The following is a 13,563-nucleotide window of genomic DNA, read 5'->3' on the forward strand; positions in this document are numbered from 1 at the left end:
ACATTAGCTAATTGTATCCATGATCCCCTGGCTGATCAAAAATGGACAAATTTGTAATTCGTCCTCCACAAAAACGACCGAGTCCCACTGATTCGCAGCATGTATGAGTAGAGGCTTTCAAAAGAAAACTACACATGTGGAAAACACGTGTCTCCTCCGGAATCAGTGACATGTTTGAGCACACCCATGCATTTACTGCGGACAATTTTAAAATTATTCAACGTCAAATAACAGTGCATCTATCAAAGGTCCTGGAGAAATTTGATAGTTATTTCCCAGCTCTAACTGAGGAGCTGATTTTCTGGGGTCAGAAACCCCTTCACTGAGAACATTGAAGCAAAGCTTCCAGATACTCTGCCATCAAGGCTTCTGGAAGAGCTTTGTGTTATTGCATTTCAAATAAGGCCGATTTATAGGCTACTCCTATAGGAGTACGTTTTTACTTACGTTTTTAAATTACAAATGGCCTACTGATGTTTTTGTTATTGTATTTTCAATATTATATATTATTTGTGCATTAAAAAATCTGGTTATAGTAAAAATCATACCGTTTGTTTGGAAACAACATTTTTTGTCATCCTTGCTGCAAGCTTACAAGAGCTATAATATCATTAAATGTGAAGGGGGGCCCAAAAATATTTTCTTGGGAAAAAGGGGGTATCAGACAAAAAAAAGGTTGGGAACCACTGTCATAGGTGACCAATTTTGATCTCAAAAAAGTGAGTTGTCACCTAAAGGTGAGGAGTTTACTTCTGTGTGGGTTGTTCAAACCCAAGCTCTAATCAGAAACATCCCATAAACATCCAGATATGAAGTACCTTTTTCCTCAGCTAAAGGTTTCATACAATATGTGACCCTCCACCACAAAACCAGTCTTAAGTGCCAATTTGTCAAAATTGTTAATATGAATCGATATTTATGGTAGGAAATTTACTAAATATCTTCATGGAATATGATATTTACTTAATATCCTTAATAAAAGAAAAATATATAATTTTGACCCAGTGTATTTTTGGGCATTGTTACAAATATACCCCAGCGACTTAAGACTGTGCTCCAGGGTCAGACATTATTTTCTATTTTCTAATGTTTAAAGATGAAGAATAAAGTAAATGCTTTAATGGTATTTAATTGGTCATGTAGAAGAGAGGCCTTAATTACCTTTGTGACCTACAGTAAGCTGTCATAATAAGTCAGAAGAGTAAATGTGTTTTTTTAACGTGTTGGGTGCTTTTTCTCAATCCAAGGAGAGAGCATTCCAGTGTGAAGACATGCAATTATATACTATTCAAGTTTCACATGCAAGACAATAATAATAATAATTTAACTTAATTAACCACTCGAAAAGATATACTATATTGAAGCGGCAGTGGCCTCCTCACAATGCTGTTTGTGGCCCGTCACACTGAACATGTATTCTGCGTTTGGAATGAAATCTCACGTGAAAAACCCTGTGAAGTGTACTTTGCAGGACACTTATGGTTGAATGTATCCAAAGACTTTAAAAGGAGTGCACCTTTAATCTATATAAAAAAGGTCCCTTGAAGCAAGTGTGCAGGTTAAGTTTATGGACAGGTAAACAGACCTATTTTCTAAATATACCACCCAACAACATCACAGGACTGAACAATAGGACCTACTATTTGTGTAAATGTGATCTTAAAGGCTAAACAACAAGTACAGGTTTATTTTAGTGGAGCTAAAACTGACGTTGTAATATTACAACAGTGGGCCTTACAAGGTTGAAATACACAATGTAATACAAAATAAACAATTTATGTACATTACATTTTATTACAAATGCCTGCAAAGAGCACCAAAGGCCTAGTAACTGCTGTTGTTACACTTACAGGACGATCAAATCCTTGTTTAATATTGACCAAACATTTAACTCAAATATCCAATTCGATTTTTGACCACTTTTTATTTATTTATTTATTTAATTATTTATTAATTTTTGTGATAGGAATGCTACAGCCTCTATAATTTCTTCAATTTCTTTGGACATCACAACCCTTACAAAAATTAACCATTTTATTTTAGTAAAATTGCTTTTTTTTTTTCTTTGCTTGATTTAATTTTTTGAGTGATTTCTGAATACTTGAGACAATAAACTCAATCAGACAACGGTATTAATTAAATCATAACCACAGGTAACTGTAGAGCTACAATTGTAATTGATTAATAATACAATTTAATTACATTTTATTAAAGTTCTAAATTGAACTCTATAGCTTTTTTCCATAATATTTGAGGGAGGGGTCTCAACAATACAATTCTGGGCATCAGTTTGTCCAGCAGCGGCCCTGGGGCAGACACTTTTGGGACTTTCACATCATCATCATCATCATCGTCATGGCTGTCTATCGTCGCTCCATCAGTTGAGCCGCAGGAACGCGCACCAAAGTAAACGGAGAGCAATCAAACATCAAGTCAGTGGTTCTGACTTCCCCCGTAAATAAACACCAATTATAATGAAATTACCTCGACTTAAACATAGCAAGATAAATTTATGATGTTGTTGTGAATTTATAATTAACATTTATGAAATTGGACTTGACTGAACTACAAACACACACATTAGAAATATTGTATTTTGTTTTATTTACTTAGACAAACGTGTCGTTACGAAACCGTTAGTACTTAACCGTATTTAACATCTGTTAGGTGTAGACTGTCTCCATAAAGGGAAACTAAAGTTAATAAAAACTAAGACCCAGACAAGATCCCTTTAAATATTAAGGAAGTGTTACTCTCTACTCGTTATACTCAGAAATTATCTCGTTCAGTGTGATTTTGGTGGCTCTGAAAAGAGCCTTTGTGTGCTGAGTGGGAGTCAGCAGGGAGTTTAAGCGCGCTCTCCGCGGATGCGGCGCGCCAGCTGGATGTCTTTGGGCATGATAGTGACTCTCTTGGCGTGGATGGCGCACAGGTTGGTGTCCTCGAACAGACCGACCAAATAAGCCTCGCTGGCCTCCTGCAGGGCCATGACAGCGGAGCTCTGGAAGCGCAGGTCCGTCTTGAAGTCCTGAGCGATCTCTCGCACCAGACGCTGGAAGGGCAGCTTGCGGATCAGCAGCTCGGTGGACTTCTGATAGCGACGGATCTCTCGCAGAGCCACGGGTGCCGGGCCTGTAGCGATGAGGCTTCTTGACGCCGCCGGTGGCTGGAGCGCTCTTACGGGCGGCTTTGGTAGCGAGCTGCTTTCTCGGGGCTTTACCGCCGGTGGATTTACGAGCCGTCTGCTTGGTTCTTGCCATTCTCAAGAATTTTCTGTCTCGTGTTCCTCAACAGAATATGATTATAGTCTTATGCTGGGGCTTTTTAAACTCTCCTGCCGCATTGGGCGGAGCGTCACCGGCAGCATTTGATTGGCTATTGTGTTTACGTCGCAGCGTGACGTGATCTTTCTGGCCAATAGCTATGAGTTTCCTGTTTTTAAAAGACTGACCGCGGTCTGATTTTCCCGCTCAAAAGAAATTTATATAAATATATATTTTGAAATTTATATATTTTTTTATATACTAATATATCAAATTTACAGAGGAGTCATACAACAGAAATATTGTTTAAAACAATAATATGTGACTCAGGTTGATGTAAAGCAATAAAATACATGCACAACCATGATACAAAACACAATAAACACCTAAATAATGAATAAAGAGATATGTAAACAGAAAAACAAGAGATAAAAACTTAACATAAACGTCTAAAAATAACTAAAATAAATAATTACACATTATCAGCTTCAAAGAAAAAATAGAATAAGAATAATCCTTACATCGAAGTCATTTTTTTTCCATCAATAGTTTTTTTTTTTTTTTTTTTACTTTCTTATTAAGTGATGAGCAGAGAGATAAATAAAATAGTTTCAGATAAATACAAAAAAATTCTAAAATTGTGCATACAATCAGTAACTACAGTTGAGAAGAAGAAATATGAAATAGTTAGCAGTTTTAACACATCATCCAGCTCCCTTGATCCTGATTCCCAAATCAAGAATAGTACATTAATTGTTTCAAAATGTAAAAAAGTTTGTTGTAAGCAGAGAAAACAAGCCAATATATTTATTTCTGAAAATCATTTGCATAATCACATTCAAAAAATAAGTCAACCAGATGATCTGACGGTAGCTGCTCGAATTTCAGCCTGTCTGAGTGACATTTCTAGCTGGATGAATGACCATCACCTTCAGCTCAACCTTACTAAGACTGAACTGCTGGTGGTTCCAGCTAACCCTTCGTTTCATCACAACTTCTCTGTACAGCTGGGTTCGTCAACCATAACTCCTTCAAGGACAGCCAGAAACCTAGGAGTTGTGATGGATCATCAGTTAAGCTTCACAGACCATATTGCTACAACGACCCGGTCCTGCAGATTTGCCTTATAAAACATTAGGAAGATTAGACCCTTCCTGTCAGAGCAAGCCACCCAACGTCTTGTCCAAGCTCTTGTTCTCTCCAGACTGGACTATTGTAATGCTCTCCTGGCAGGCCTTCCTGCATGTACTATCAAGCCTCTACAACTGATCCAGAATGCAGCAGCGAGGGTTGTCTTCAATGAGCCAAAAACAGCTCATGTTACTCCTCTCCTCATCAGGTTACACTGGCTACCAGTAGCCGCTCGCATCAGATTCAAGGTACTGAGTCTTTACTCATTTTCAAAAAACATCAATAGACTCATCTTTTTCGCCAGCACTTAACCAACTAATACTAGCACTTACCTTTTCTTTTCTATCCTATTCTTGGAGAAGAAAAAAAAAAAAAACCCTGGCTATGTGTTCTGTACTAGACTAACTGGGACTTGTCATAGCACTTGTATACCGTTGTTGTTCTCTCATTGGTCTGATTGCTTCTACTGTTCTCATTTGTAAGTCGCTTTGGATAAAAGCGTCTGCTAAATGATTAAATGTAAATGTTTCCAAATTAGAATTACAGCATGTGCACTGTGTAGAGATGTCCAACTTGAAGAATTACAGGGACAGTAAATATGAATAATTTTATAGTGAAGTTCTTTCATCGTGTTAGGTAACAGAAACTTGTTAATAGCCCATATTTTAATAATAGAAAGAAAAAGGTAAATTCATTTCAATTTATGAAATGCTTTAGGACGACAACTAAACTTCTCAATAAGGATTTTTCTAATCCAGAAATTGTTACACTTAACATTAAAAAGCTCCAGACCTCCAATATTCCTGCTAAAATATGCTACATTCAGGAAAAAGTAAAAAAAAAAAAAAGCGACCCTTGACATCATGTTCCCTCATTACTCAGTTTTAGTGTAGCTTGAATATTAAGTACAATCACAAACAGACTTATATATATATATATATATATATATATATATATATACACATATATTGGATGTACTCGAGGTAAAAAGCAGCATAAACACAAAATCTGAGCCGTGTTGTTAAAGAATAAACAAACATTTCAATATTTGTATTTTCATATTTACACTGTACTCAGAGAACTTCAACATCTTTAAGTTGACTCAAAACAGCACATAAAAATCACTTATGAGTCAGACATATTCATATTAGCCAGTATAAATAAATCTACAACAGAATATCACCAAATAAGACTCAGTAACATCACACACTCTTATAGCAAAGACTATAATTGTATCAGCCTCTAAATTTGCCCTTTACAGAGAAAGTGGGTGGCTCTTAAAAGAGCCTTTGGGAGTTTGGTGTACTCTCGTGTTTATTTGGTTTTGGCGGGTTTTTCGGTCTTCTTGGGCAGCAGCACGGCCTGGATGTTGGGCAGCACGCCGCCCTGAGCGATGGTCACTCCGCCCAGGAGTTTGTTCAGCTCCTCGTCGTTGCGCACCGCCAGCTGCAGGTGACGGGGGATGATACGGGTCTTCTTGTTGTCCCGAGCGGCGTTTCCGGCCAGCTCCAGGATCTCAGCGGTCAGATACTCGAGCACAGCGGCCAGATAAACCGGAGCACCGGCACCGACACGCTCGGCGTAGTTACCTTTGCGGAGAAGTCTGTGAACACGACCGACGGGGAACTGCAGCCCTGCTCTGGAGGAGCGAGTCTTAGCCTTCGCTCTAGCCTTACCGCCGGTTTTGCCTCTACCACTCATTGTTGAAAATTGCTAAGAAGTTATCTCTACAAGTAAGCGTAGAAATAATACCGCTGCAGCTTGACAACCAGCTTTTAAGAGCGTGTGCTCTTCATCTATTGGTTTAAATCCATTACATTTGAAAACCAATCACTGCTCGTCCCTCCAAATCCCAAACTCCTCCTCTTTCTTCTTCTCTCTGATGCACCGTCATGTATTGTTCATGTGCAGTAATGTTTATTTATTTTTTATTTTTATAATAACACTAATTTAAACCTAGCTTCTGAAGAAACTGAATGTGTATAAAATGAATGTGTTCACTTGTATATAGTAAACGCTGTATATACCAATGAAACTGATATATTAGATTTTGTTCAGTTTTCTTTTCATTTGAAAATAGTAGATCAAACCAGTCTGCCACATGACATCATAATAAAGAAAAATAGAGAAAAACAAAATGTCTAATCGTCACTGCTCTCCTTTCCAAATTATTTCAATGGGTCTATCTATCCTACCTGTAATTTTCTAATGATCCTGAAGATATTGATTAGCATGCTCAGGTGTGTTTGATTAGAGTTACAGCTAAACTCTGCAGCAAAGTGGATCTCGTGGGTCAGATTTGAGGATCCCTGCTGTATGATATTTGAGGCCCGTTTATTTTCTTGTATAAAACATAAGTAACAAAAAGAGCGGGAATTGCTTATGTCGTTCAAACACGGAGTGGCGGGTGGGGCTATCAATTCACCGCCTGTGATTGGTCCTCGTCCCGCTAATGATACTTCGAGTTATCCAATCACATACGAGTTTATGGGTTTGGTCTATGAAAACACGCAATCAGAAGGAGCTATATCTCCTTAAAATTTAGCATAGGAGAGTCAATAAATGTCTCTGTCCGGATCGTTGTAATCATCGTTTCTTGAGGTTTTGATCTCTACTAGCATCATCATGCCTGAACCAGCGAAGTCCGCGCCTAAGAAGGGCTCTAAAAAGGCCGTCACTAAGACCGCCGCTAAAGGAGGAAAGAAGCGCAGAAAGTCCAGGAAAGAGAGCTACGCTATCTACGTGTACAAAGTGCTGAAGCAGGTTCATCCTGACACCGGGATCTCTTCTAAGGCGATGGGGATCATGAACTCTTTCGTCAACGACATCTTCGAGCGCATCGCCGGTGAGTCGTCTCGTCTCGCTCACTACAACAAGCGCTCCACCATCACATCGAGAGAGATCCAGACCGCCGTGCGTCTGCTGCTGCCCGGAGAGCTGGCCAAACACGCCGTGTCTGAGGGCACCAAGGCCGTCACCAAGTACACCAGCTCCAAGTAGAGCTCCGCTCCGACTCTCCGAGACCCAAAGGCTCTTTTAAGAGCCACCCATCTTATTTCTTAAAGAGCTTTTGTATGCTTTTCAACTAAACCGTAATCCCAGACACCGTTTTATTTGCGCGTTTACGGTATAGAATATTATTCGTTATTTTTTTTTTACTTAAACAGAAAAACATCTGCAAAGCAAGTTAAGTGACACGTGTTATACTAGTGCTTTGTAGAAAGAATATGTCCGTTGGGTTTATGTAAAATAATTAAAGGTACTCTATAAATTAAAGTCGTTCCTCAGACAATGGAGCTTGAGGTGTAGAATGAAACGCAGGATTTGAGTGTCTGTGATGATGGGTCATTGATACAAGTTCTTGACACCTCTGCAAATATGGCCACAATTCTCAAATTTAATGAGAAAACCCCGATATTGTTATGAATATACCTCAAAACTTAGGGTGTGCCAAGACATCCCTCTAAATCTATCAGACAAGCCTGAGAAATATTGTTCATGTTCCCAAATAAAATCAATCAGAACAAAACGGCCACTTTAGTTTTACATTTTAAACGCATGTTTATGAAGTGTTGCCAACTAATTTTCAGGGGAAGTTGCTGAAGGAAGGTTGATTTCAGTGTTGCCAACTTAGCGATTTTTTTTTTGCTAAATTTAGCGACTTTTCAGACTACCGAAGCAACCTTTTCTTCCAAAAGCACCTAGCAACAAATTTAGCTATTTTTTAATTTTATTTGGCTACTTTTAGGAACTTTTGATAAGTGACTCAAACAAAACAAAAAGGCACATTTTCCATCTAAATTTCACAAAAAGAGGAAACCAATACACCTTGTTTTACCTGTGATTGTTGATCAGTCAGTACTATGTAAGAAAATATATATCATATATATAAATATTTCTATATCTAGAAAAAAATGAACAAGATAGGCTACTAGTAATTTTCCAGAACATTTTCCAATATCCGTTGTAACCCTGTAACCCGAAACACAAAATACAATGTGTAATTGAAAATTGAAAAAATGCAGGTAAAAACCTGTGAATTCTTTTCTTAGAGTGCAGCATACTGACTACTAATACACTGGTTAAAACTAGTTCAGAATGTGTAGTTTTACTAGTTTACTAGCTAATTAAAAAAAAAAACTTGTAAGCATTCAAAAATGTGTAAGTGTTCAATAATTCAATATCGTATATAAAAATAGTTATTTATTTTAACATTATATTATGCATTTATATTATTTTACGAACAAATGTAATGTAAAAATATATACTTTTTTTACTGAGATTTGATGTAGTGACAATTTTGCGTCGGGATTATGTAATGACGTCATCACGGAATGACATCACAATGTCATTTAGCAACTTTTAGCAACAAAATGACCTTCCTTTAGCAACTTTCCCTGAAAATTAGTTGGCAACAGTGGTTGATTTGTTGTTAAATGATGTCACTGCGTGATGATGATGCGTGTTAAATTAGATCTGTTTGTAAAATATAAATCATAATATTAAAATGTAAATAATTTTTATTATTTACATTGAATTATTGAAAACTTACACATTTTGACAATTTTTTTTAGCTAGTAAATAACTAAAACTATACATTCTGAGCAATTATATTTAAGTGGTGTATAACTAGTTAGTATATTACACTCTAAAACGATCTACTGTTATTATGAAGGAATTTTTCGTATTGATTTATATGATATATATATATATATATATATATATATATATATATATATATATATATATATATATATATATATATACTGATCAACAACTTTAAGTACAAGCTACCAACAATAGTGTAACATAAATTAACAATTATTTTTTACTTAATTCAGTGAGGTGTGTACTGCTAGGCATCTTTGGATTTTTCTTTTTGTGTAATTCAGATGGTAAATTGGCCGTTTTATCATTTGAGTCACTTACCAAAAGTTGCCAAATAAATTTTAAAAACAGCTAAATTTGTTGCTAGGTGCTTCTGGAAGAAATAGTTGCTAAGGTAATCTGAAAAGATTCTTATAATTTGGAATCAAAATTAATAAATTGGCAGTCATTAAAGTCATCGCTCTGCTCAAGAGTGAATGAATGAAGAAACTGGCAAGAGAGGAGTTTGGGATTTGGAAGGACGAGCAGTGATTGGTTTTCAAATGTGATGGATTTAAACCAATAGATGAAGAGCACACGCTCTTAAAAGCTGGTTGTCAAGCTGCAGCGGTATTATTTCTACACCTACTAGTAAAGATAACTTCTTTGTAATCTTCAATAATGAGTGGAAGAGGCAAAACCGGCGGTAAGGCCAGAGCGAAGGCTAAGACTCGCTCCTCCAGAGCAGGGCTGCAGTTCCCCGTCGGTCGTGTTCACAGACTTCTTCGCAAAGGCAACTACGCCGAGCGCGTCGGTGCCGGTGCTCCGGTTTATCTGGCCGCTGTGCTCGAGTATCTGACCGCTGAGATCCTGGAGTTGGCCGGAAACGCCGCTCGGGACAACAAGAAGACCCGTATCATCCCCCGTCATCTGCAGCTGGCGGTGCGCAACGACGAGGAGCTGAACAAACTCCTGGGCGGAGTGACCATCGCTCAGGGCGGCGTGCTGCCCAACATCCAGGCCGTGCTGCTGCCCAAGAAGACCGAGAAACCCGCCAAAACCAAATTAAACACGAGAGTACACCAAACTCCCAAAGGCTCTTTTAAGAGCCACCCACTTTCTCTGTAAAGGGCAAATTTAGAGGCTGATACAATTATAGTCTTTGCTATAAGAGTGTGTGACGTCACTTGAGTCTTATTTAGTGATATTCTGTTGTAGATTTATTTATATTGACTAATATGAATATGTCTGGCTCATAAGTGATTTTATGTACTGTTTTGGGTCAACTTAAAGATGTTGAAGTTTTCTGAGTACAGTGTAATTCATGAAAATACAAATATTGAAACGTTTGTTTATTCTTTAATAACACGGCTCAGATTTTTTGTTTATGCTGCTTTTTACCTCGAGTACATCTGATATATGTGTGTGTGTGTGTATGTATATATATATATATATATATATATATATATATATATATATATATATATATATATATATAAAGCCCGTTTGTGATTTTATTACCTAATATTCAAGCTACACTAAAACTGAGTAATGAGGGAACATGATGTCAAGGGTCGCTCTTTTTTTTTTTTTTTTTTTGCATAGAACAGGAAACTACTTTTTCCTGAATGTAGCATATTTTAGCAGGAATATTGGAGGTCTGGAGCTTTCTAATGTTAAATGTAACAATTTCTGGATTAGGAAAACCCTCATTGAGAAGTTTAGTTGTCGTCCTAAAGCATTTCATAAGTGGAAATTAATTTACCTTTTTCTTTCTGCTATTAAAATATGGGCTATTAACAAGTTTCTGTTACGTAACAAGATGAAAGAACTTCACTATAAAATTATTCATATTTACTGTCCCTGTAATTCTTCAAGTTGGACATCTCTACACAGTGCACATGCTGTAATTCTAATTTGGAAACAATATCTCTTATTTTTTTAATGTGATTATGCAAATGATTTTCAGAAAGAAATATATTGGCTTGTTTTCTCTGTTTACAACAAACTTTTTTTTTAATTTTGAAACAATTAATGTACTATTCTTGATTTGGGAATCAGGATCAAAGGAGCTGGATGATGTGTTAAAACTGCCAATTATTTCCTATTTCTTCTTAGTAGTTACTGATTGTATGCACAATTTTAGAATTTTTTTGTATTTATCTGAAACTATTTTATTTATCTCTCTGCTCATCACTTAATAAGAAAGTTTAAAAAAAAAACTGTATTGATGGAAAAACAATAATGACTTCGATGTAAGGAATATTCTTATTCTATTTTTTTCTTTGAAGTTGTTAATGTGTAATTATTTATTTTAGTTATTTTTAGACGTTTATGTTAAGTTTTTATCCCTTGCTTTTCTGTTTACATATCTCTTTATTCATTATTTAGGTGTTTATTGTGTTTTGTATCATGGTTGTGCATGTATTTTATTGCTTTACTTCAACCTGAGTCACATATTATTGTTTTATCATATTTATTATCTTTTTTTTTTTTTTTTTTTTTTTTTGAGCGGGAAAATCAGGCCGCAGTCCCTCGTTTAAAAACAGGAAACTCATAGCTATTGGCCAGAAAGTTCACGTCACGCTGCGACGTAAACACAATAGCCAATCAAATGCTGCTGGTGACGCTCCGCCCAATGCGGCAGGAGAGTTCAAAAAGCCCCAGCATAAGACTATAATCATATTCTGTTGAGGAAACACGAGACGGAAGACTCTTGAAAAAGCGCAAGAACCAAGCAGACGGCTCGTAAATCCACCGGCGGTAAAGCCCCGAGGAAGCAGCTCGCTACCAAAGCCGCCCGTAAGAGCGCTCCAGCCACCGGCGGCGTCAAGAAGCCTCATCGCTATAGGCCCGGCACCGTGGCTCTGCGAGAGATCCGTCGCTAGCAGAAGTCCACCGAGCTGCTGATCCGCAAGCTGCCCTTCCAGCGTTCTGGTGCGAGAGATCGCTCAGGACTTCAAGACGGACCTGCGCTTCCAGAGCTCCGCTGTCATGGCCCTGCAAGAGGCCAGCGAGGCTTATTTGGTCGGTCTGTTCGAGGACACCAACCTGTGCGCCATCCACGCCAAGAGAGTCACCATCATGCCCAAAGACATCCAGCTGGCGCGCCGCATCCGCGGAGAGCGCGCTTAAACTCCCTGCTGACTCCCACTCAGCACACAAAGGCTCTTTTAAGAGCCACTCACGTTTTCGCCTTAAGAGCTGCAATTTTTTTTTTTTGTCGGAAATGGGGATAAATGCTAAAGTAACACTTAAACATTTATTTTAAAGTGTTACTTTTCTCTGCCACAAACTTGGTTCTGGCCTTTTATCTTAAACGGTTATTTTATGTTAGTTACAGGATTTTTTTTTTTTCTTCTTATAAATTGGACCATGTCTTTGTGAAAAAGACGTTTTAGAAAACATTGTCATTATCAACGTTTTAGATGTTCACATCGGTCAGTCATATCGAAGATGTTTCTCAGGTTCTCGCTTCAAAGGTGTTTGTTTAAAAGAGAATCGCCTTAATTATGTAAACTAGTAAAACTATAAAACGCTTGAATCAGATCATTCTTATAATGAAACTGCTCTGAATGATCAGCTGCTGCCATCTAGACGCCAGAAAGAGCCTAACTAGAACATGTTCATTTAATTTCGGTTAAACTGATGGTTTGCTGCAAATTAAAGTAGCTAGTTTGTTTAAAAATCTTAACTTATCCCTAAATAATCCCCCAATTCTGTTCTATCAACATGTTTGCTTTTTAATTATTAAGTTATACCTCGACATTATAACGCTAGCATTATCTGGTCTCTTTTCTATCTACTTCCTATTCGTTTTAATTATTATACAACAAAATAAAATAATATGATATGATATATCATATAATATGTGATAATAATGTGATAAGTTGTTCTGAGTGTTTTGTCCTCACTTGTAAGTCACTCTGGGTTCTCTGATTAGCTGTACGCTAGAGGATGCACACTGCCATGTATGGAAGTGCAATCTTCAGGTGCACAGAATCCATCTAATGTGTTGCTTTATTTGTTTTAAAGAATGATGGAGTAGTCGTAAAAACGGTGATATGTTGTATTAAATATGGCATTAAAGACTACAGTGGATGTAAGAATGAACATCAACACATGAATGCTGGGAGATATGAAATATAATGGAGATTCTACAAATCCAGCAAACAGAGGCAAAACTTGCATTGAGAAAATGTATAATTCTGCTTTCTCATCACTGGCTGAACAACCCTGGCCACTTTTATAAATATAACTTTTCATACCATTCTTTCATACGTTTCATATAAAGTATTGCACTGATAAAATAAAATGTCAAAAGCATTTTGCTATAAAAAAAAGTATACTTTATATTATATTTTTATATATTATATTTTAATTTAGCTATAAAATTGTCATTGTTGTCTTTGATTTCTGATCTATTAATGTGGAAAAAGGTGGTGGACTGAGAGGTCAAGATGTCAATTTCATTGGTTTTATTCAATTACATTCTGACAGAACAGAAACCACAGCACTTTCAATTCCTTCATACATTCTTTAAACAAAATTATTGTTTTATATTATATTATCTTAACTTTAT

At 36.9% G+C, this 13,563-nt stretch overlaps 3 protein-coding genes and 2 pseudogenes across 3 annotated transcripts; 3 read left to right on the plus strand and 2 right to left on the minus strand.

The window, feature by feature from the left end:
- Nucleotides 1-2,249: 2,249 nt before the first annotated feature.
- LOC109080877 lies at nt 2,250-3,301 on the minus strand (annotated as a pseudogene).
- A 2,342-nt stretch (nt 3,302-5,643) lies between these two features.
- LOC122142511 (histone H2A) lies at nt 5,644-6,153 on the minus strand. Its single transcript, XM_042753634.1, has one exon. It carries the CDS (start codon nt 6,093-6,095, stop codon nt 5,709-5,711), a length of 387 nt encoding a protein of 128 aa, XP_042609568.1. The 5' UTR covers nt 6,096-6,153; the 3' UTR covers nt 5,644-5,708.
- Nucleotides 6,154-6,990: 837 nt separating this feature from the next.
- Nucleotides 6,991-7,399, plus strand: LOC122142515 (histone H2B-like). Its single transcript, XM_042753641.1, has one exon. It carries the CDS (start codon nt 7,020-7,022, stop codon nt 7,392-7,394), a length of 375 nt encoding a protein of 124 aa, XP_042609575.1. The 5' UTR covers nt 6,991-7,019; the 3' UTR covers nt 7,395-7,399.
- Nucleotides 7,400-9,600: 2,201 nt separating this feature from the next.
- Nucleotides 9,601-10,124, plus strand: LOC122142507 (histone H2A-like). The gene has a single exon (XM_042753629.1). It carries the CDS (start codon nt 9,663-9,665, stop codon nt 10,107-10,109), a length of 447 nt encoding a protein of 148 aa, XP_042609563.1. The 5' UTR covers nt 9,601-9,662; the 3' UTR covers nt 10,110-10,124.
- Nucleotides 10,125-11,225: 1,101 nt separating this feature from the next.
- LOC109076004 lies at nt 11,226-12,166 on the plus strand (annotated as a pseudogene).
- Nucleotides 12,167-13,563: the final 1,397 nt, after the last annotated feature.

Source organism: Cyprinus carpio, chromosome B25 (genome assembly GCF_018340385.1).
Source record: "Cyprinus carpio isolate SPL01 chromosome B25, ASM1834038v1, whole genome shotgun sequence".
In the NCBI taxonomy this organism is placed as follows: Eukaryota; Metazoa; Chordata; class Actinopteri; order Cypriniformes; family Cyprinidae; genus Cyprinus; species Cyprinus carpio.

What these genes read in the sequence shown, in the direction of transcription:
- LOC122142507 (XM_042753629.1), top strand. Translation starts at nt 9,663, where the DNA reads ATGAGTGGAAGAGGCAAAACCGGCGGTAAGGCCAGAGCGAAGGCTAAG.
- LOC122142511 (XM_042753634.1), bottom strand. Translation starts at nt 6,095, where the DNA reads ATGAGTGGTAGAGGCAAAACCGGCGGTAAGGCTAGAGCGAAGGCTAAG.
- LOC122142515 (XM_042753641.1), top strand. Translation starts at nt 7,020, where the DNA reads ATGCCTGAACCAGCGAAGTCCGCGCCTAAGAAGGGCTCTAAAAAGGCC.